Source organism: Macaca mulatta, chromosome 3 (assembly GCF_049350105.2).
Source record: "Macaca mulatta isolate MMU2019108-1 chromosome 3, T2T-MMU8v2.0, whole genome shotgun sequence".
NCBI classification, from domain to species: Eukaryota; Metazoa; Chordata; class Mammalia; order Primates; family Cercopithecidae; genus Macaca; species Macaca mulatta.
Window position 1 is genome coordinate 137,258,952 of NC_133408.1, and position 24,014 is coordinate 137,282,965.

The 24,014-nt window shown below is 34.5% G+C and overlaps 1 protein-coding gene across 6 annotated transcripts in view; it reads left to right on the forward strand.

The window, feature by feature from the left end:
- The window catches only part of CACNA2D1 (calcium voltage-gated channel auxiliary subunit alpha2delta 1), a 503,656-nt gene that overhangs the window by 264,895 nt on the left and 214,747 nt on the right, over nt 1-24,014 (forward strand). For all 6 annotated transcript variants that reach the window (XM_015134178.3, XM_015134179.3, XM_015134181.3 and 3 more), the window contains exon 4: nt 10,369-10,428. In XM_015134178.3, the coding sequence (XP_014989664.1) occupies nt 10,369-10,428 (60 nt within the window). The remainder of the gene's footprint in view (nt 1-10,368; nt 10,429-24,014) is intronic.

Below are 24,014 nucleotides of genomic sequence, written 5' to 3' on the forward strand. Positions count from 1 at the left end.
AAAGCCCGAGAACCTTAAGAAAGGCATAGTCCCAGGGATCCTCCTCACTGTCTCTGCCTGTCTCTGTCTCTATTTCTCTCTGTCTCTCTTCCACCCACCTGCCACCTGCTGGTCGAGCTCCCTGTCACCTCTAGACTTCCCATTGGCCTCTTTTGGACACCCCCAACCTCTCTGGGATCTGTGAGTAATGCATTTCTTGTTTTATGCATTTTAGTTTCACCTCGCATTGTGTCTTACCCGTCCCATAGGCCTAATTCCTCCTCACAACCCACCCCCTCATCAGGGCTCTCCCAGAGAGTGACTTTCTTGCTTTCTGGCCACTCTCAAGAGAGATCTCAAGATCAAACTAGAAAGAAACTGTAACAACAAAAATCACAACATGGGTATCAAGAAATGTAAAGGGTCTGAGATTTTGCCCTAATTGCAAGCTAACAAGCTAGCCGACCACAATTTCATAGATGCAGGAGACTCTCTGAATCACAGTGGACCTTATGCCTCATGGCACAGTAGGCAGCACGAGCTTTGTGTTCGCATCAGTATCTCTGGACTCTCAGACCCATCGAGTATGCTGCTCAGTGGCCCAAGGGCCTGTGGTATATGCAATGGGATGAACCCTGAGCTTGGGAAACCCCAGTCATTTAAAGGGGTCTGCCAGGACACTGCACTTGCCCCAGAGGATCACTTTTATTTTTCTGGGCAACAAACAAATCTGCCCTCGCTCTCGAGGGAGACACTATCTCTATATTCCAAGGCAGTTTGCTATGCATTCTTGAAAAACTAGTCTCTTTGCCTCTGTTCATGTGACATGCAGAAACATGAGGGGCCAAGGATAAATTTCTCTCAGTGTGGTGATTGAAACTGGGACTAATTCAGAGGACTAATATAGTCAAAAGAATTCTGAAGTTTGTAATATTAGCGAAGGTATGCCCTTTCCAATAACTTTATTATGGAAAGAATTTAAGATGGCTTTTTTTTCTCTCAGGTGTATGTAATATTTTTTCGTGATAATAATTTTAAGAATTCAGTTTATTGACTTTATGACGAGTCTCTTAACGTCTCTACCTTAGTTTTTAATATATAATAGCTTGTATTTATTGAATACTAAGCACATATCATATTTACCCCTTATAATACAAAATGATATATGCACTACTAAAATTCTCATTTTACAGTTGAGAAATTGTGATAAAAGTTATTAATTTAATATGTTACTGGTCATAAGTGGCAGAGCTGTTTTTGCTATATTATGCTTCCTTAGTTATTCATAGTAGTAAAAAATAATTGCTAGATATGTGAAGGAGTGGTCACATGGGACATACAACAACCAGTTTAGGGCAACTTAGGTTGGTGTTTATATGTAGGCAATTGGGTTCCTATGCAAAGTGATTGAAGGCCTTTGGAATTAGTGTGACATACCAGAATGCAGTTCTCAGGCTGAAGAGATATTTGCATTCTCTGAGTGGATGATCTCCTAATGTAAATAGTTTGATGTTGTGACTTAATTTTATGGGATTTTAGACTAGATTATCAGCAGGACTATAGTATAGGAATGGTTCTCTTTTTTTGTTTTTTTTTCCTCTCCACAGTCCATTTTCTCTCCCTTCTTCACACTGATTCCTTCCTGGGTTTTTGAATCTGCAACAGTCAACATGTAGAGAGTAAGGTAACTGACAGTAGCTAAAATTCTAAGACCCCAGAGTGGAATTACATGGATTAGTATGTATCCCTGCCACTTACCTGGCCATATTCTACTACTTTTTAAGAGACAGGTAGTGTTGAGTTAATCTAGCAATTTTTAAGAATTAGGTGTTGATGTATGCTTGTCATGTAGGAGGACAGCTTTTGTGGCCAGAAAGTCACAAAATGTCTAAGTGTTATAATACTGAATGAGGATGACTTGGTGAACCTGGTTATAAATGTTGATACAACTTTGAAAATGCTTGGAAATGATTGTTTCCACAATTCTGTACACACTGAGTGCCTACACACTGCTGCACATTGTATAACATACTGGAAGTGCACAGATGTGAAAGAACTGCTTCCTGCACTGCATTTACACATTTACTGATTTAGAGGGAGAGCAAATTGAGTATAGCGTGATGGGTCATGATAGTATAAGGTTATGGAACTAATGAAGGGCATGGGCTACTTTATCGTCTTAGGATAATTATATTGCTATTTAGAACAGTGCTTCTTAAAAAGTAACTCAATCTGTATGTCTAATAGCTCTAAAATATTACCCTCTAGAAGAGTGTTTTCAAGGTTAATCTACAGAAAAGGTGTAACATAGTAAACATGTAGATGTTCAGGAATGACACCAGCTATAGAATCAGAATATTTAGTTGATGGTGGGATTGGAGGGGTTTTCATCAGCTCCAGATTTGTTGAATAAGTTCAACACGTAATTCTTTGCAGGTGGCAAAATGTAGAGTAGAGCTGCAAATTACATTCACTCGGACAACCTTTTATTTTATTTTGCGCCGTAGATCCCAAAGAAGGTATGGTAATAATCAGTTGTATTATTTTATTTGTTTATTTTCATACTGCTAAAAGGAGTTTTGTTGTTCTCACCAGATTTTATCTCCCTTACCCTGCCTTCTGTATTTCAAGAGTCTGCCAATTCATTCGGAACTAATTACATCTCTGAAGATCAGACTTGAAGCTTTGTGGTTAATTTTAAAGTATTTCGTGAATATGGCAGATCACGTTGAAATCTATACAACACACTCCAGAAGCTATGAGGCAAAAGTTTTATTTTTCACGTGGCCACAGAGAGAAAAATAAATGATGACTGGCTTGATTTCAGCAAGTTTTATTTATATGTTTTGCATGTATTACACTCCCTTAAAGCTTAGGCTGTAAAGAGAAATTGTGTTTGTATTATGAGATTTTTATTTCCCATAATCTGGTATGAAATCAGTTGTAAGAAAATGATAGCTATCAAAAAGAGTTAATCTGTATCCTTACAATATACCTTGTTCATTATAAGATTTATCTGTAATGTGGCTATAAGAATTTTTTAGGCAAGCATAAGCAAAATGTAAAAACAGCATTTAGTCATCTTTATAAGGGTGGGCTTGCTAACCTATAGCACAATAGTGAGAGGGGATCAGCATGTCTTTGGTTAAGTTGCCTTGCTTAAGTGATGATTTAGAATCTTTCAAATTGCATCACAAATGCCTGTGAAGAAAGAGGGTCTCCTGATGGAGTGAAGGAATAGGTAGGTTTGTATTAAGAAATAAGACCCATTCTATATTCTGTTAGTAAATATGCAATTGATGTATAAAATTTTGATGCTGAAAAAAAATCTTAGAAATGGCTCTAGCTTAGTTTCCCTGAGGGGTTTTGTCCTCCTCCAGATATTATCTTAACTTTCCAAAACCTTCAGCAAATAATTTCTCATACGCCATTGACTGTAATTTGTTTGTTCCATCCAGACCTTGAAAGGATGATAGGTTTGTTCTTAGATAAATCATTCCTCATGAAACTTGTGGAATTTCTCTTTGCATGTAGCCTATTAGCAAGGAGAATCAACACTATCGATATCAGATGATATTTCCATATTTTAAAAAATACACTTCCAACCAATGCCTAAGGTTATAGGTCAGATTATTATAGTGATTGCTTTATGTAGGGAAATTGGTCAGAAGAGGTGAATAAGGTGAACTTCAAGATGATTTGTAATATTTTTTTTTCTTACATAAACAGTTATAAAGCGAATATAAAGATCAAGGTGAATTCTGGGGTGTTAGGCTCAAGACTGTTTGTTTCTGTGCTTTCCAGTATTTTTAGCCTCCCTAGTACCCTCCACCCCAGACCAAAAAAAAAAAAAAAAAAAAAAAAAAAAAAAAAAAAAGAGACCTGTAGCTAAATCTTGTAATTGGCTAATGACACTATTTCTAGAATCCTGCCTGTTCTTTGAGATTTTCGCATCATTATAGAAGCAGTACTTTAAAAATGTATTCTCTATGTGGCAGAACTCACTGAAATGAAGTAAAACGAATAAAGCGTGTATAGTTTAACTATTGAGAAAGCATCTGTGAAACACTGACCACATGATATTATGTGTGATGTGTATGGTATATGAATATAAGGTCACTTTAGAAGCATAGTTAGTAAAACTATGTCTTTTTTTTTTAATTCTGTAAACTTGCATATAACAAGCCTCGGTAAATGTTCATTGAATAGAAGCAAACACACTAGGCTTCTTGTCCTAGAAATAACTTTTCCCCCTGGTCAGGGTATTTATCTAGTTGCTACAATTATCAAATGTTGAAATATGCCAAAGTTAACTCATCCTGGTTAGTCTGTTTACATTTTATAACTTTTAATCCTCAAATCCCAGTTTCCAGGCTGGCTTCTTTTGCTAACAGAACCATTTCAAAGTACTAATAATGTTTATTTGTAGAAACATTTTTAGCAATCTGTAAGTGCAGCACATGTGACTTAAACATATAGAGCAATTTATCTGCACATTAAGATTTTCATAGTAAAATCCTTGTTCACTGGGATATAACAAATTGTTAGAAGCCTTTGGTAGAATTTTGCTGACCATACATGTTTATATGAATTGAAACTGCATTGTTTACCATTATCTGGTTAAGGTTATTGGAAAAAGAACATTTTACCTTTGAGATGGAATATTATACTAAGTATTCATGGAAGTATTATGTTGTTATGTCTGTGGAGGCCTTCAAAACTGCCTATCAGCATAAGAAATGCTGAAGAAATGTCACACCTTGCCTATACCCTTCCCCGCCCTTTAGAAAAAATAAGGTGTCACAGGGAGAACACAATGATATTCTCTGCTTTCTTATTCTATTTGTGGTAAAATTAAAATAAAATTGAACTTATTTTACAGAGCTGAACTGTTGTATTCCCTGAATTGCATATGCTTTTGGTTACCCTATGGTTTTACAGACCAGAGCTTTTCTGCAGGGTAAAATATAGTGAAAACTTCAGGACCACTAAGATTTTTTTCATTTATTTGCTCGTATTTACGTGTTGAAGAGGTCATTGGTGATTAGAGTTCTGACATAGCCTACTCTGTGGGTTCATGTTTGTCAGGTTCAAATGGAAGCAAAACTTTACTGAGTTTGTATTATGCTGGATATATAGAATGTCAAGTAGAAAATGTAAGGTTAAAAAAATCCTAGGTTAACTTTATCACCTAAAATTGTATTGTTAGTGAAAAGCAGCACCAGAATTGTAAACCAGATCTGTCTGATTTACAAGTGCATGTTCATTATACCATAGCTCCAAAGTAATTGATTGTACCTGTAGGCTTTTCTTTCGGACGCTGAAGTCTGTTCACCTAAGTCTGCTATTTTCAGTAGGTATTGGTAGAAAATTCACATGATTATCCTGATCCTTTTGATATGCTAAGAACCTTTTGATGAAGATAGTAGGTGAAACTCCTAGAGTGATAATTGAATTGTCAACATAGGTATAATACAATTTGCTAATCTGCAATGGGTGTTAACTGTGTGAAGATTAATCACATACCACATGCATATTTTATTTGGATTTGCTGTTGTAGATCTCTATTACCTTTTATTAAAAAGGAAAATCTTGACTTACATTAGCTGAAGAAATTATTTTGAAATTTAGTGATATTTGTTTAAATGGTGTCTGTAAGTCAAATATTTGTATATAAACAAGAGTACCAACATTATGGGAGTCTAACTGAACTGTTATATGATCCCTGATGGTCTTTTTAAAGCTATCAAAAGAAAATTTCTCATAATTTCAGAAAGCAAATTTTATCTTTAACTTGCAATAAATTTGCAATCTAGGAAGCAAGTTACTTACATGTTTGGAAAATAGTCTATTTTTTGGAAAAATATATGTGGATATTGATTAGGACAGTAGAATTATATCTTTATATACTGTATAATACTGCTTTCATAGAAGTTCATATCATCTGACAGAATTCAATGCTAATGGAAAAGATGAAGATATGACAAAAAGTAAAGGTTGAGAATGAATAGACCTTCAAGGGAGCTGATCTTTCTCTGATCTGATAAAACCTCTTCCATTCTCTATCCTTCTCCCTGCAGACCACTGCATAGCAAAAGCGTTTTTACTGATTAGCAATAATCTCTCAGGATTTGAGGATAAGACCTGTAAAGATGGTTCCCAACTAAAATATGGTTTTCGTTGTTGCTGCTGACTTTGTTTTTCATTTTTTAGTAATTTCTAAAACTTTGCTGGGGATTTTTTTATTAACCTAAAATAGAATTCTACTAGTGTTTTGGTTTTGATATTACGCTGTCTTCATATATACTGTGATGGGTTTTATGGGAATCTAAAGAAGGGTCTTGTGGAAGGAGCATAAGCTTTGGAGTCAGAAAGTCTGGGGTCAAGTATATTTTTGTTATAGTTGTAAGTCCTTAAAGCCTTTACAGTGATTTTCTGTTTTAAATGTTCAAACCAATAGGTAGGTAGGGATGCATACATTCTTAACACATCTATTACTTTGTATAAATATTTATTTGATAGCCAAAGGATTTTCATATATACATGTGGTATCTCATTTACAACAAAGCCATTTAATAGACCTTGCTGAATATCTTAATATTAGCAGAATTAAGCTTCAAATTTTTCTCATAGGTATTCATTGTAATCCAGGTTTTTTATTTCTGTGTGGTACTCTGTCTGGTTTTAAGGTCTGATGCTGTATTATACTGTGCCATAAATCAGAAAAATGTTCTGTTTTGTTTTTTCTTTTTCTTTTTCTGAAGTAAGTTACTGTTACAGGATATACTTATATAGCCAGCTGAGAAAACAGGGATGTTCTATTGAGCAGATACTCACATTTTATTGGATGTTTTATGTCTCTTTTTAATTTTTTTTTCTTTTTTTTTTTTTTTGGAGGCAGAGTCTTGCACTGTAGCTCAGCTGCAGTACAGTGGTACCATCATAGATCACTGTAACTTTGAACTCCTGGATCCAAGTGACCCTCCTGCCTCGGCCCCCTGAGTAGCTGGGATGATAGGCATGTGTCACGATGCCAGGCTAACTGGGTTATTTTTTTTAGAGACAGGATCTCACTGTGCTGCCCAGGCTGGTCTTGAACTCCTGGCCTCAAGAGATTTTCCCGACTCACCTTCCCAAAGTGTTGGGAGTAAGGGCATGAGCCATGCGCCTGGCCTTTGACAGCCTTAACACAATTCACCAATGGCATTTAATGGTAGCTCATTAGCTTTAAAAATAAAACGTCAGTTGACCAAAACGGAAGTGAATTAAAGACTTAATGTGTCTAGAAGACATGTCAGTTTTCTATAAGTAATGACCAGCTGGTTTTTTGCTGCGAGAAATAGCACCACTGTCACTGTTGACTCTAGTCTCACGATAGACTAAGTATCTAAAGTTTAGTATTATATGCTTTCTCATGAAATTTGCTAGGTAAAAATATTTATTAATTTCTTCATGAACAACAAAATTAACAGGAGTAGAGTTTTCATGATTATATATTTCTAAAATTCCAACCTGGGGATATGAAATTTAACAACTTTCAAGCTTCAGACCAACCTTTTAAAGTGCATAACTTCTTTGGTATACATAACTTCATGCCTTTCTTTATTTTTCTAAAAACTTTTTCAGAGTCTTGCAATACAGGATATTTACTTTATCAAATTAGTGTTCAGAATACATATAAATAAAGCTGATTTGGACTCTCTTCCTCCTAAGGAATTGTGTTAGAGTGTATTGCCATTGTTATTCTGTTTCTCTGGAAATAGTTAACTGTGATGATTACTGTCACTATAACTTACTAAACATGGATTATGTTCAAGTCATAAGCCACGTGATTCTGGGTGAGATCAGTTAAATTGCACTTTCTCATGCACTCCCAAGGAGGAAAAATCTGGTAGAGTTACAGCTGGTGCCTTGGAAACTGCATAGCCCTGTGGGTGAATGCTCACTAGTGTGTTTTGTTTGCTGAAACGGCATCCTCCTGTGTATTCTGAAGAAAAATCTTAATATTCTTCTCTAAGACCCAAAGACATTTTAGAGTTGTAATATTTCTTAATCTAAAAAAGTTTAATATTTTATGCAGTATTTTGTTTAAGTTCTGGAAATCTTTTTTTGTTTTTTTGCCCATACATATAAAAGTTTAGTTATTATACTGCTTTTTAAAATGGGGAAGATTTATGTTGTGAATTTTGTCAAGAGCACGTCTTTGGCCGGGCAGGAGGGCTCATGCCTGCAATATCAGCACTTTGCGAGGCTGAGATAGGAGGATAATTTGAAGCCAGGCATTTGAGACCCAACTTTACAAAAGAAAGAGAGAGAGGGAGGGAGAGAGGGAGGGAGGGAGGAAGGGAGGAAGGGAGGAAAGGAGGAAAGGAGGAAAGAAAGAAGCTGGACTTCTTGATGCACACCTGTAGTCCCAGCTACTTAGGAGGCTGAAGTGGGAAGATCACTTGAGCCCAGGAGGTCAAGGCTGCAGGCCCGCAGTGAGCTATGATCATACTACTGTATTCCAGGCTGGCAGACAGAATGAGACCCTGTATCAAAACAAAGAAAAAAAGAAAAAGCCTTCCTGCTTATTTTCTCATTCTGTCTTCTCTTTATCTTCCCATACTGAAGTGTTTCTATAAAAGAGTTGCTTCCATTTCCATTCTGTTTGCCGTTTTATTCATTTTTTGCTTCATTTTTCATTTGAAGTTGAGTTTCCAAAAGTGTTATGATGCAGTGTTTCTGAAATGTATATGCTCGTCTGTTGGCTTTGCAATTTAGCTTTTGTTTTTGTAGGGAGAGGGAGCCTCCTTTTGGTTACTCTACCTGGTACAGTTTCTAACACTTCCTAGCTCCTTATATATTCCATTTCTGCCTAGTAGTGAAAACCAAAACCATTGTCCTTTTAGCACGCTATGGTACATTTTCACTTAAATTTAGCTTTGGAACTCTTAAATTGAGATCTCCCGCTAGGTGATATTACAGAGTCACTGATAAAACCTATGTAACAGCTTAGAAAAATGAATAGATTATAACAAATCACAGGGATAGAAGCCCATACATTAACATAAAAACTGATCTAAAAGATGTTTATCCAGTATAGACTAGACCTCCACAGGAAGAACTTATACTGAGGAATAGTTCGTAGATCACAAACAGCATGAATCAATAAACGACTCTGAGATTTGTAATTTTTTAAACCTAACCTGATAATTTCTATACCTTAATAAGTAAGTTTAGTATATTTATTTTATTTACTTTTCTGTTTGCTCAGTTTTATCACTATCTTCTAGCTGCATAAGGCAAACCACAAATAAACTCAACACTGCACTATTTTCTCAAGGGGATCCAGGGAGAAAATAAAACCATTACTCTTTGAAGTTGATAGCTGACATATATATATTGTTTACTGTGTGCCAAGCACTGTTCTAAACACTTTATAACTCATTTAGTCCTTCCAATAAGCCATGAGGCAGGCTTTTACGTTATTCACATGAGATAATGGGAGAAGAGTCTTAACTTTTCCCAAGGTTGCACAGCTAGTAGTTTGCAAGGGCTGGTATTCAAATCCAGACAGCCAGGTCCCCAACTCTGTGTTGCTAACCATTAAACGTCACTGTCTTATGAAAGCCTATCACATGGAGAACATCATAGTGAAGTTGAAAAATACAAAGAGAAAAGTCTAAAAGCTACTGGAGTAGGGGAAAAATGTTTATAAAAAGTAATTAGCAGGCTGACACTAGTATTGTCATCTCCCACTGAACTTAATGGAATAGCATTTCAAAAGTGCTACAGGAAAATAAATTGGCTTATAATTCTTAACTACCTTAGCATACACAGTTGAAGGTGAAATCAAGCAATTTTCAGATGCACAAATCCTCTATCAAAGATTATCACTGAAAGAACTACTAAAGATGTGCCACAGCAAAGGGGAAGTTATTTCAGCTTTTGTGGCTTTTGGCAAAAACGCAATATGCAATTCAGAAGGTGCCTAGTATATTAGTGCATATTAATCTCTCAATGTCTTTTTTTTTTTAGAGAAATGTATGCTCTAAAGGTATTTACTAAAAATAAGATGAAAATTAATATACTCAAGTTTTTTTCTAAAAACTAAAGTATTAGTCATTGAAAGAAAGCACTCAGAGGACACTATAGCTGATGATGGCAGAGGTAACAAACTCAATGGTATTCAAGAATAGTATATTATTTATATTGCTAAAGAGTAAATATACATACATCAACTTTAGTAGGTTAGATTACTAAATGATTTAGAATTTATGAATCATAAATAATGATCATCTTCTGCTTTTTATGTCCTCATAATTGATTAGAAAGCCCAAGCATTTTATATAACAATTCCATATTATGTGGTCATTTGAATTCTAAGATTTATTGTTTGTTTTTCAGCGCCTGGCATTGGAAGCAGAGAAAGTTCAAGCAGCTCACCAGTGGAGGGAAGATTTTGCAGTAAGAACCCCTTTTAACTACTTGATTTAAGTAGCTTGACATATTGCGTATGGATAATTATGTTCATATTAAAATATATTTTAATGATGGAATCTTATGGGATTAAAAATAACCACACTTGTTGCTTTTTAAAGAAATTGCTTTTGGGTAGTCAGGGCCAATTAAGTTAGCCAAAATGTACTTTCTTATGTTCCATATTACCAAAAAAAACAAAAAAAAACAAAAAAAAACCCCTTGAAATGTTCTTCCATAATTAAAGGTACATTATTTATAAAAATACATTAAAAATAGCATTAAATTTTAATATCTGAATAATTTTTGTCGATATTATGAATATACAAGTTGAAAAAAGTTGCCTTTAAGTACTTTGAGTTTTTAAGAAGCAGTATACATATTATAATCACCATGATGGTGGGCAATATAATGAAAGTGAGAATGAGTATATTCAGCTTCTTAAAATTTAATTTGTTTCACTTTTAAGTAATCTCTCTTCTACTCTGTCCTACTTTGAGAAATGCCAGCTGACATTAGCAGTTGCATGTTTTTTTAAATAAACTCGTTTTGTGAACTAAGAGTTACTAGTTTATAGAAATAGCAGAAATTCTCCTTGTGGTAAGGTCTGCATATCTATCATTTATCCTCTTATGGCCAAGGGGCATAGTAAAAAAGATATTTCCTTAATAATCAGAAATTACTTCTATTACATATTTGAATGGTTACAGTTGTAATGAAAGAAAATTTTTATAATTTCTGATCACAGAAAACTTCTAGACAATTCATTTTGGAGATATAACCAACTCCCCTCTACCTTCCCACATTTAAAATAGGTTTAGAATGTGAGCGACAGCTTAATTGTACTCTTTGCAAAGCAAAAGTCTCAAATTTGAAGGTATGTAGTTGTGCTTCAATAGACACTAAACTGAGGTTTAGGAATTAGCACTTCTTTGTGTTGTATGATTATGTTGAATATCAAAGGAAAATGCACTAAATGATATTTAATTCACTTATATAATACATAGTCTTTCATTCTTGATACTTGTGACATTATTTGTTTTTTACTGTTTGTCACTAATTTATGTATTTTAAACAGTCTACTAATGAGAGACTCTATTTGACAACTGCCAGTTTGATTCTCTACTAAACTGATCATATCACTTAACTTGATTGGTATTAATATGATGTAGGTATTGGCTTTGTCTACAACCTTTATCATATATAGGTTAATAAAGATCAATTTGCTATCTATGATATATTAAGGAAAAAAATCAATGATTAAGCTAAAAACATAAGCTCCTAGAGCATCGAGCAAACTGTAAGCTCATCTAGTGAATGAAGGGGCTTGCAATATACTTAGTTGCTTTTAAAGAGAAACGATTTTTTTTTCGTTTTTGCAAATAGGCAAAATGCAGCAAAACAAATCTAGCTAAATATATGTTTGATTAATAACATTAAATATAAATTACTCTTCCCTTATCTCCCACAACATAAAGCATGCATGATAAAAGCCGTGTAAAGTCATAATAGATGTATGTCTAGCTCATGTATTCTGCCTAGCATGGATGTAATACCCTTGGTGCTGTTTTAGTTTGAATCTTCAGTAATTCAGAGAACTCAAAATGGACACACAAAATCAACCTCTGAAATATATAGATTATACATTCCCTGTTCAAAACACCCTTTTTTCTTTGCATTAAAGTAATTTTGTAGTATTTTAAGTAGTCATTGATTAGTTGTATGTCGTTTTCACTTTTTTAAGGAGCAATAATGTGGAAAAAAATTAACTTGGCAAGTAGGGTTGTAGTAATGCCTGTATCATTGGTGTTGTTTTATTTATTTATTAATTTCTAGACATTAGGTTTCATTTCCTAATTATATTGTGAACTCTTTAATATTGGTCTCATTAACACTAACATTTGGCAATGATTTTGTTTTCTATATTGAGGTAATGCGTGGCCACAACACAAACACAACACAAAAACTCTCAATTCAAGTTCACTATTACCATATTTTATTGAATGTAAATCATCAATTGTAAGGCACTTAGTCATTCTATTTATTTTACTTATTTCTAAGAAAAAGCCACTTGGCCGGGCACGGTGGCTCACACCTGTAATCCCAGCACTTTGGGAAGCCAAGACGGGTGGATCCCTTGAGGCCAGAAATTTGAAACCTGCCTTGTCAACATGGTGAAACCCTATCTCTACCAAAACTACAACAATTAGCTGGGCTTGGTGGTACATGCTTGTAATCCCAGCTACTTGGCAGGCTGAGGCAGGAGAATCACTTGAACCTGGGAGGTGGAGGTTGCAGTGAGCTGAGATTGCGCCACTGTACCACTCCAGCCTGGACAACAGAGAGAGACCCCATCTCCCCTGAGCATCCCCCAAAAAAGACACTTAAATTATGATGCATCAGCAATTGTATCTTAGAGATGTCAAAATGTGAAAAAAATTACCTTGAAATGTAACTCCTATTATCCATTTTTTCAGTGCATATATCCAAGTAGCAGTACTGCTAAAGAACATTGTGCAAGTGGACAAGTCAGGCCCACAATAATACAAAAGCCATTACTAACTCTTGTATGGTGAAATAGAAACTGAATTGTTTGCCCAGTAAGTATTAAGAGTTCTTAGCAAATAGTGGTCACCATGTGGGAGAATTCTTGAACAAATTCTGTTCCTAATTTCCCCCTTGGTTACCTCACAGTTTATTTAGGGCCTATCAACACACTGATTGATATCAAAAGAGACTGTTAAAGGGAAAACAAGTTAGACCACTTAGAGTCCTGTCAACTCATTTCCTGAGCATCATTCCTGAAGGACCGTGAATGATGTTGACAGGACACATGTCTGTCACAGTTTGCACACTGAGAATTGCTATTTCCCATATCTTATCTTGGCAGCCATACATAGTCTTTATGATAGCCCTTCCCTTTGAAATGCCATAGAGTGATAGAAGGTTTAGATAGTGGTCGTTTTTGTGCTTGGAGAATAGAACCTCAGTGAAGACTATCTAATCTTAAGATTCAAATAAATAAAAAGTACAAAAATAATACACTCCTCTCAGCTTTTTTTTGTTGTTGTTGTTGTTTCTAGTAAACTGGATGGTGTTTTAATGCACAGATACAGGAAGGTTAAATAAATCCTTCAAGACCAGAACAGAATACAGTTCAAATTCATGTTTGGAAATTAGAAATCATTAACATTAAATCTCTTGTTTTGTGAAAGCACACAAAACAATTGTAAATTTTCTCAATACTTTAACCAAACATTTAAAAATGTTTAATTTGAAGATAAATCTACCATCTTTCGAAAGGTCCTTCTTTTAAACTTTATAATTCTTTTATCTTTTAAGGTATTTAACAATGTGCATCAGTGCAATATTTAATGCCATCCTTTAATAATTTAACACTAAGATGACTTAGAAGGCAGACATAATTTCCTAAAAGGTACATTAACATTTCAAAGAGCAATGTAATATTCTGATTCTTCCCTCAAGTGTAAGTAGGCAAGTTTCATTAATATTACTCAGGCAAAATGTTGATTAACATTCCCTACTGTGTAATGTAGAGAAATCTCATGAACAACAAGAATAAAAGGCAAAGCACTAATATGCTGGCAACAACAAAGGGTTCATGCAATTCACACTCTCTCTCAGCTCCATTCAATTCCCAACTGAATATACAATTGAGGGAACAAAGGGCATACACTCTAAATGGATTAAGATTTATGTGGTCATGCATTTACAAGTTCAAAGTAATATTTGTAAATAAGCTATGTCTACCAGCTGCCTTCTAGGTCTCCATACAACTTACGGGTGTTAAAGGTGACATTTCATGTCACTTATGATGGACAAATTATTCTATTAAGGGCAGGTGGGAGAAGCAAAAAAGAGCTTGGAAAGCTAATTGTTCCGCATGAAATAATTGCTATTTCTACCAAACAGATCTTTTCCAATTGCATTTAAAATCTCATTTGATTGCATTGCAATGGTTGGTTAACTAAAGCAATTTTGTTTCCAACGAAGCTTGCAAAATTAATTGTACTTACACATGTATAAACATAAGGGGTGTCTAATTTGTATTTTAATAAGTAGGATCTTTATGTATGGCTTATTAGCACCAACTTGTTACTGTGCAGGCAGAGTACAGACGTCTAGAAATTGGCCAGTACATAAAATATTTGAAGAGTCCCTTTTAGCTTCAGCTTCACAGACAAAGTAAATTAAAAAGGGAAAATGTTTCTGGTGAAGTTGTATGTTATTGAGTGTCAGTCAGGCTAATTTAGTTCTCCAGTTATAGCTTTAATTTTGTAATATTAAAATTACTTTGCCAAATCATATTTTGAAATTTTGATATTTAAAATTTTGTGTTTATGTGAGTTAAACTAATAGTCACTGACATTATGTATTTAATCATTTCATCTATCCTTATTCATTTCATGAAATTGCATCGTTTTTATTGCTTGTAGCAGAAACACTTTTGAATATGTGGGATGGGAAAACATACTGTATTTGTTTTACTTAGAATCGAAGACACACAGTCACTTGGTATGAGGTCTTGGATATGAGAGAACTGACGTAGGGTTAAAAAGTGAGGGCATAGCTTGTGTTAATGAATAAATAAGTGAATTTTAATAGATCACCAAAATGATTTTAGGCTCTGGCTTTATTTAGTCCTTCTTAGTTTACACCTTTGGTTGAAACACTGTTGAAATCAAGAGCTTGCATATTTTAATGTTTTTGCAACATTTCTGCTATGTAGGGAAACAATTTTTTATTACGGCTTTTTAAAAATTATACTTTAAGTTCTAGGGTACATATGCACAATGTGCAGGTTTGTTACATATGTATACATGTGCCATGTTGGTGTGCTGTACCCATTAACTCGTCATTTACATTAGGTATATCTCCTAATGCTGTCCCTCCCTCCTCCCTTTATTACAGCTTTTTAAGAGTCTTGAGACTTTATCTTCATCATAAAGATAGATTAAAAGGAGCCATAATGCAAAACTCATTTACCCCCAAATTCTGGAAAACCAATATAATGTAAAGGAGTCAGGTGTATTTGTGTGCCTTACTGTTTTTGTTCATACATACATATAAATGCTGTGGTAAGAGTATTAAAACATTGGCATAAAAAGTATTAACCATGGGCTTAAAATTGTTATACTGGGTGATAACCTATCTCTTTTGTTTTTTATATTGAAAAGAAGCAAAATATTTAACCATTAATTACCTAGGCAAAAACACTAGTTTCACAGTTAACAATTTTTAATATTTTCTAATGATTTTGCTGACCTCAGTTTCCATTTCTATTAAAGCCAAAATGACAATAGTACGTGATAGTACAGTAGAAGCCCCTGCAGTCAGACATTCAAACATCATGATGATATGTCTTGTGATAATGCACACGTAGATATAAATGAAGCTGGTAAATTTCCTTCTTTCTCTTCCTTTCCTCTCCTCTCAGGAAAGGAGGGAAAAGTTAGAAGAGAACAAACATCCTTGGCTTAAGAAATGGGGAGGTAGAAGGTGGTTCTCTATATTTTCAGGACCGATCTGCTGCTTCAGTATCCTGGGATTGAGATGATGAAAATAGTGCTAAATTATTGGGAGATTCCTGGGATTGCTGCCAGTGTTCTAAAAATTTCAGCCATGCAGAGCACCCAGTATCATCCTCATTGATATTTAGGCTGGAGTAGATTACTGCCACCAGCTGGTACCAAATTGCAACAGTCAAAAGAAGGTTTTTAAACTCTGATTTCATTAGCCTCTCTGTAACTTGAGCTGCATTTTATTAAAATTGTTGTATATTTATTTGCATTAAATTGAGAGTATACTGTATTTTTGAACTTCAAAATAAAAAGATTAAGAAAAATACATAAACATTACAAATTACTGCAATTTTCATTTAATGCATAATCTAAGAAGATTTATTCCATATATGTATTTCCATTCATTTCATATCCTTGTTCAAAAATCCTCAGTGACTCTCCATTTATTAATAGTGTATATTTAGGGTGTACTAAGCCCTTTATGACCTGGCCCCATCTAGTCTTTCCTAAATTTTATATTGCATAATCTCTCCAGCAGCTATTACTGCTGTCCTGAAAACTAAGCTCAAAGCAGAATAAATTACTGGACATTTCCCTAGAACAATATTCTTTTCTTCACTTTCAGATGTTTTGATAATTTCTGCCTAGAAATCTCTTCTGTTTTTCTCCAATTTCTTCATATTTTTGATCAACCAATGTTAGACTTCTTGTCTAACCATACTCTTTCTGTTTTATATGCTCCCCAATGACCAATATATATTTAATTCAAGTATAGCTCACTGTATAGTTTTCCTTTCTTCACTTTTTTTAACTGCTAAAATATAAACTTCTTTGGGATAAAACTGCGGCTAATGTATTACCAAGAAAACCGTAGTCTAGTCCAATATATGACAGCGTAGCCTATATACAATTTTTTAATTAAAAAATAATTACTTGTAGTATTAGGATATCTGTTTTTGCTTGTAAGCATTATTGTCAATATAACTGTGGAGAAAATGAAAATTTAAACTGCACTTCTACATGTCTGAACATACTTGTACACAGCTTTGTTATAGTCATGGAGCCTCAGTCTTGGAGTTATGCAAATCTACTTCAGATTTTAGTTCTGCCAACAACTTGCTGTGCACTTTTAGCAAAATAATAGTCTATTTGAATATTAATTTTTGAATCTAAAAACTCTTGGCTCTGTGATCTCCAGCAGCATCATTATTACTGCAAGATGCTTGATAATTGTCTTTCTCTGCTTCTATGAGTACTATCTCTCTTCCAAGGAAGATATTTCTAGAAACCCCAGGGTTTGTCTCAGGTGTTCACAAGCAAGTTGGCACAGTCTCTTGATGGATATTTGCCTAGTCTAGTGAGCATCTGCCAGCTCCTAGTACTGTTGTGCTATGTTTGCCATTGCAGCATCCCAAACTGTGAAGTCTTTGAGCTGGATTCAATGTGCTCTATGCAAAAATGGGGTGAATGCCCCTATTTCCAACCCAAAAGGTTTTTAATAAGAGACCTGAAGCTCTTTCTCATACTATGTGTGTCACAGAGTTCTGAAGAAAATGGCTCATTCATCATTTATTTAATTATTCTCTCTATAAAGGCAGAAACACCTTTCTTTGTATGTCTTTATTTCTTTCTTTACCCTCATCTTCTCAATGTCCCTATGCGTTCTTGTCCATATTTCTCCTTCTTAAGGAAACAATAATCAGTTGACCTCCAGGAACTCAATGCATGAAGAGAGATTCCTGATAATTTTCCAACTCCAAACATATATTGTCATCATTCAGGTTTAGCCTAGGGGGGGCCCTATTGCTATATACTTTCGTATCTCCAAAAAATTGTTTTTAAATTAAATGAGATAATTTATATAAATATGCCTAAAATTTTGGAAAGTCTTTAAAAATGATAACTTTAGTATAGAGGCACTATCTCCTTTCAGATGTATTTCTTCAAAGAATTTGGGAAATGTAGAGACTAATATATAGTTCCATTTATTGTCAATCCTTCAGAACAGAACCCTGGGGAAATCACTGTATTCCCAGGGATAATTTGTGTATGAAGAATAACATCAGATGCTGGAATAATTTCAATGTAGTGGAGTTATAGATATATTAATGGTTTTGCTAATATTACTGTGGGAAAGAGAAAATGTTCCAGGACTTGAAGATCTGGCCTGAGAGTTTTCTTCCTAAAGGGTTGACACTACAGTGAAAATTGAAGCTTTAAAATAAGGAAGCAAAGTTATGAGGCACAGATGATTAATATAGGCATGGGGTACAGTCACTAGTGGAATACATTTTGACATTGGGAGCTACCCAGGAAAGCTGACGCTGGGGACTGAGGGCTTAGTAGACTGGTTTCAGTGGAGAGAGAATATTTGTCCAAAATACTGAAAAGGGTCTGGATTGGGGTTAAGAGAGTGGACATTGCAACCAGAAGCTTAGTCAGAAAAGATGTCTCTAAGTAGAAAGAAGATGCTTTTGAGAGGTCTCTCAAAGTCTTTTGAAAACAAATCCTAAAGAATATTCATCTACATTTTTCTTCAACAAGTTCTTAAGAAGTTTGTAGCTGGATATTAGTACTGAGTTTGTTTACATATTAAAGAAATGCTATAGAAATGGAAAGGAATGACCAGCTCTCCCCTGCTGTGCAAAATGACCTCCTCCTTTAAAGCTCATGCCTTCTGTTGATAGTCTTGTCATCTTCCAACCTTCCAAAGCAGCCTAGCCGTGGATTTCTTTCTCACGCTATCTTCTCTTTCATTAATCAAAAAGTTTTTTCACTTCATCTTTTCATTCACATACATACTAGCTCCAGTATCTTCTGACATTTAAAAAATCTATTACCCCTTCTAGCTCTGCCACATTTCTTTGCTGTTTTATACTGCAAACCTCCAAAAGTTATGTGGACTTCTGCAGTTTTCACATTTTCACCTTTACTTACTGGCCGGCCCACTCCAATATGACTTTAAATTTCATCTATAGTGAAGCTCTTCTTTGTAGTTAACAACTACCTCTATGTCATCAAATCGAATGAGCATGTTCTGTTTATCTTCACACTTTGGGTTTTTTCATCATTTTAGTGCACCACTTACTATATTTCCTTTCTTCAAATACTTCTCTATTAGAAAACCTCACTTTCCCTGATTTCCTACTTTTCACTACCCATTCCTTTTCAATATTTATTGGTACATTTTTCTTTACAGTACCTCTGTGTCTTTAATGTCATCTAAATTTAGAGCACAATCTTTGCCTTCTCATCTTTAATGCCCATATTCCTCCAAGGACACCTGATCCATATTGTTGGATTTACATATGATTTCACCCAAACCTCTTTTCTGAGCTCTAGGCTCATTCATCCAGTGACATGCTTGCTGTTTTCATTTGCCTGTCTCACTGGCGTGTCAAGACTAACATTCCCAGGTGAACTATTATTTCTTTTTTTTTTTTTAATTTAAGTTCTAGGGTACATGTGCACAACGTGCAGTTTTGTTACATATGTATACATGTGCCATGTTGGTGTGCTGCACCGTTTAACTCGTCATTTACATTAGGTATATCTCCTAATGCTATCCCTCCCCCACTCCCCCCACCCCACGACAGGCCCAAGTGTGTGACGTTCCCCACCCTGTGTCCCAAGTGTTCTCATTGTGAACTATTATTTCTATTACTTTTTTCCATCAGTATCCTGATCTTCTGTTAGGTTTTGGATCTCAAAGGATATCACTTTCTCCTCCAGTTAATATAGCTCAAATTCAGGAGTAATCTTAATTCTTCTCTCTGCCATAACTCCACATGTAATTCATCTGCAAATTTTGTCAATTCCAACTCTAAAACTTATCAAGCAAGCATTCATTTCTCTTCATCTCCACTAACACCAATTTTCCTCCAAAACATTCATATTCTGCAGGCAGAATAATCTTGAGATTGTTAAATTATGAATCAGAATCCACTACACTATTCTTTGGTATCCACAAAATTGTTTTATAGAACTCTAGTAATGAGGTTCAGTACGTGCTACCCCAAAATATTTTAAGCTGAAGGAATCAAAGAAAACCATGAGGGCGTGAGGTCTCTTTGACCTTCCCTCACGTCTTTCTTTCCTGAAGCAGGTCATAAAACCCTCAGAGAAAGGAAGGAAAGGAACATCTTCATCTCTGAAGATACAGGGATACAGAGAAAAATCTCAACGAACAGATCTTGCTGAGTTTGCCCCAGCTTATCTCTATTACATCAAGCTTTTTTAATCCAATCAGACTTCTCCATAACTATCCACTTCCGCATCAAACCTAGCATAAAAAATACTCAAGATGCCCTGTTTCTTTGGGTCTTCATTTCCTTGTGGAGGCTCTTGTGTCACATAAAACCTACATTAAGTAAGTGTATATGCTTTTCTATTGTTAAACTCTTATAGGAATCTCAGCTATGAACTTAAAATGGGATGAAAAGATATATTTTTCCCACAATAGTGACCCAACATATATATAGGCAAATAAGATTTTTAGTCAGTTAAATAGAAGAGAATGATGAGATTTTTTTCTTGGAATTAAGAAATAATTTTATAAAATAGTAGTAAAGGCCAGGTGTGGTGGCTCATGCCCATCATCCCAGCACTTGGGAGGCCAAGGCATGAGGATCGCTTGAGCCCAGGAATTCAAGATCAGCCTGGGCCACATAAGGAGACCTTGTCTCTACAAAAAATTAAAAAATAAGCTGGGCGTGGTTGCACATACCTGTAGTCCCAGCTACTTGGGTGAGAGGCCGAGGTGGGAGGATGGCTTCACCTCAGCAGGTCCAGGCTGCAGTGAGCAGTGATTGTGTTACTGCACTCCAGCCTGGGTAATGGAGCATTTCTTCACACCTTCCACATATCTCCCAAATCTTATTAAATTATTACTTTTACATTAAGGTTTGCCTTATGTTCCATAATAATAAAAATTCTGACAGTATTTGATACTGATTCTATATTTTGATGGATTAAATTTTATCAGCAATACTTTTATGATAGCTCCTCCATTACCTTATTTCTTTAATTTTTTCTTTTTAATTTCATAATTTGATTGGATTTTGTTAAGTATGTTGATCAAGGAGAGTGGTAGAATGCCCTAATCTGAGTTGTTGTATGATTGAGAATATCTGGCCTTTTCATTTTGGACTAGAAGGTTGCCTTGGCTAAGTATGTATTATTTTCCTCAAAATTTTGGGACATTTCTTCACTGTCTTTTGTCATACATAGTGGCTAGTAGGAAGTCGGAAATCAGTCTGTTTCCAGTTTGTAGACTCCTTCTAAATTGAACTGATTTTTTTTCCCACTGGTTTCCGAATGATACGTTCTTCATTCTTGAGATTGAAGTAGGAATAATACATCTTATACATCTTATTTTTGATTGTTTGGTGTCTTTGTATTAAAGTTTTAATTTTATTTCAGAGATATAATCTTTCTGAATATTTTTGAGTGTGTGTGTGTGTGTGTGTGTCTGTGTGTGTGTGTGTGTCTTTGTGCTCTCTTCAGGAACGTCACATTATTTGAGCTAAATTTTCTGTTTTCCATAACTGGTATTTTCTCTTTATTACAGTCTTTTTAAAATATCTTCATTTTTTAACATTACATTTTGCATGATTTCCTAAAGCCTGTCACTAATGATGTCCTTTTCATATGCATCTGTGCTTTGGCTGTGTTCATGTGTCTTTCTTCTCCATTATTGTTTTCATCTGATTTTTTTCTCAGTATTTTGGCAACTTCCTTGTCAAATTACATCAGTTTATAACATCAGATTCTGAACCCCTTCGTCTTTTCTTTCACTTCTTGGGGCCATCTCTCATCACCATTTTAAAGAACAGATCTGTAATTTATCTGAGACTGAAGAATAATGGGTATTATTCCTTTTATTTTAGGATCTCATGTGTTTGGTTAGTTTTTCTTTCTTCTTTCACCTTTTGAAAAATATGGATATGGATGGATTCCTGAATCTCTGAATAAGCTAGTGATTTGATGGAATATTGGGAAGATTAAAAGGAGAAGATGCTGAAGTAGCTTTGAAACTTGGTGAATAGTTTCAAATATCTTACAAAGCATGCTTCCTTTCAAACATTCCAGTCAGTGTTTTAGCATTCAAGCAGTGGATAAGACTTAGGGTAGAAAGGATTAAGTCATGGTTTTTCTTGCAATTTGATGATTACCACTTTTGCTTTCTTACTGGGATTTATTTTGTTCTACATTTTTCAGCTAGAATTTATTAGGAAAAAGTGGAAAACTTCAGGTAGTACAATTAGCTGCATTTTCAAAGCCAAAATAGGCAATGTCAACTTAAGTGTTCCTGAAAATATATGCAGTATCTAATTATCCCCTAGATACCTGCTAGCTATTCTAAATTATGGTCTTAAATTATTAGAAAATATGAAGAAAAGAAAATATGATGTAAACCAGTACAGCAATACAGAGAGCAGAAAATACTGATATTTAAACAAATACCCTAAAGTTACCATTTGCAAATGAGATATATTGATTATACAACATAGAATTTACTGTGCATCTGCCTCTATTCAATAGGATGTTTGCTGTTTAACATAAAGTCTGTCTTATTTTTTGAGCCATGAAGTACCAAAACTGTTATGTTTGGAAGTTACATATTCTAATAAGTAGGACCTCCAGCCAAGATAACAGAAATTTAGTCATTTTTCCATTGTGTAACTTTCAGCCAATTATTTAACCTCTAAGCCACAGTTTCCTCATCAATAAAATAAGACTAGTATTGTTACCAATAGCACAAGTTATTTTGATACTGAATTGAAATTATTCACCTAAGACTTCAGAGGCTTTTGAGTAGACTCAAGCTTAAATAAAGGAAAATGAATAATGTCACATTGTTTATAAACCGATATTCCAATGTGGGTTAAGCAAACATAACTGAACTTTTATTGGCAATCAAATTTGCTTTTTTTCTTTTTTTGACTTGATTTCCATTTCTTCTGTTTGCTTTGTAATGGAATCTGAAAGGTATATAGCAACCTGTCATTATCAAACACATTTCACATACACTTTACCAGTACATTTCACTGAGACTGATTATGTTAGCAAAAGTGCTAATTCCCTATTGGAACATATTTTTAAAGCTTTGCAAAGTGAATACATGAATTGTTAAGTAAGGAGGGCAGGGCAGTACAGAATAAAAGTATCCATTTTGGTAAATTATATTCTTGCTTTATACAAATATGTGGAAACATATTATATATATTATAAACAAATTATATATATATAGTTTACATATGTTTGTACAAAGCAAGAATATAATTTCTCAGATGAATATCCAATTTATCCATTTTGATAAATATCCAGCTTATCAAAATGGATATGTTTACATATATTCAGCATGCTGAAAACATGTTTTCATATGTTTATTCAGCATGACTTTTAAGCTCTAGAAATGTCCCAAAATCATTTCTCCAATCTTAGTGTTTCTATAAATGTCAGAGTTTATTACCTTAGAACTCAACAATTGGTGAAATCTAATAAATTTTATATTTTCACACTTTTATTTGAAAATCTGAGGTATTTATGTTTTGAGCATTTTGGGTTTTGAAACAAAGAACATTAGTTAGACTCAGGAGAGGATAGATTACAGAATGAAAGCTGTAATAAATTTAAAGTGTATGTTTGGCCCTATTGCTAAACTCTTTTTTCAAAATCCTGTGCTGAAAATGACTAGATCATATATTCAAGATGACTTAAACCTACTTCTTTGGCTAGGAGGGAAATGAAATGACCTGACAAAGAGTATCGGTGTTTCTGTTATTTTAATATCATAGATGTTGATCCTGAGGCTTCCCAGAATTGTCTCTATTTTTACCAGATTTTCTCTGAAGTTCCGATTCATAAATTTAATAACCTGGCATTTAATCCCCCAAATTTCTTCTGTCTCACAAGTCTTTGTTTGTGGTGGCAATGGGAAATGGTGGAATACATGGATATGGTGGAAGAAGACATGAATAATTTTGATCCACAAATCAATAAAATCACATTATAAACCATTTTCATCAA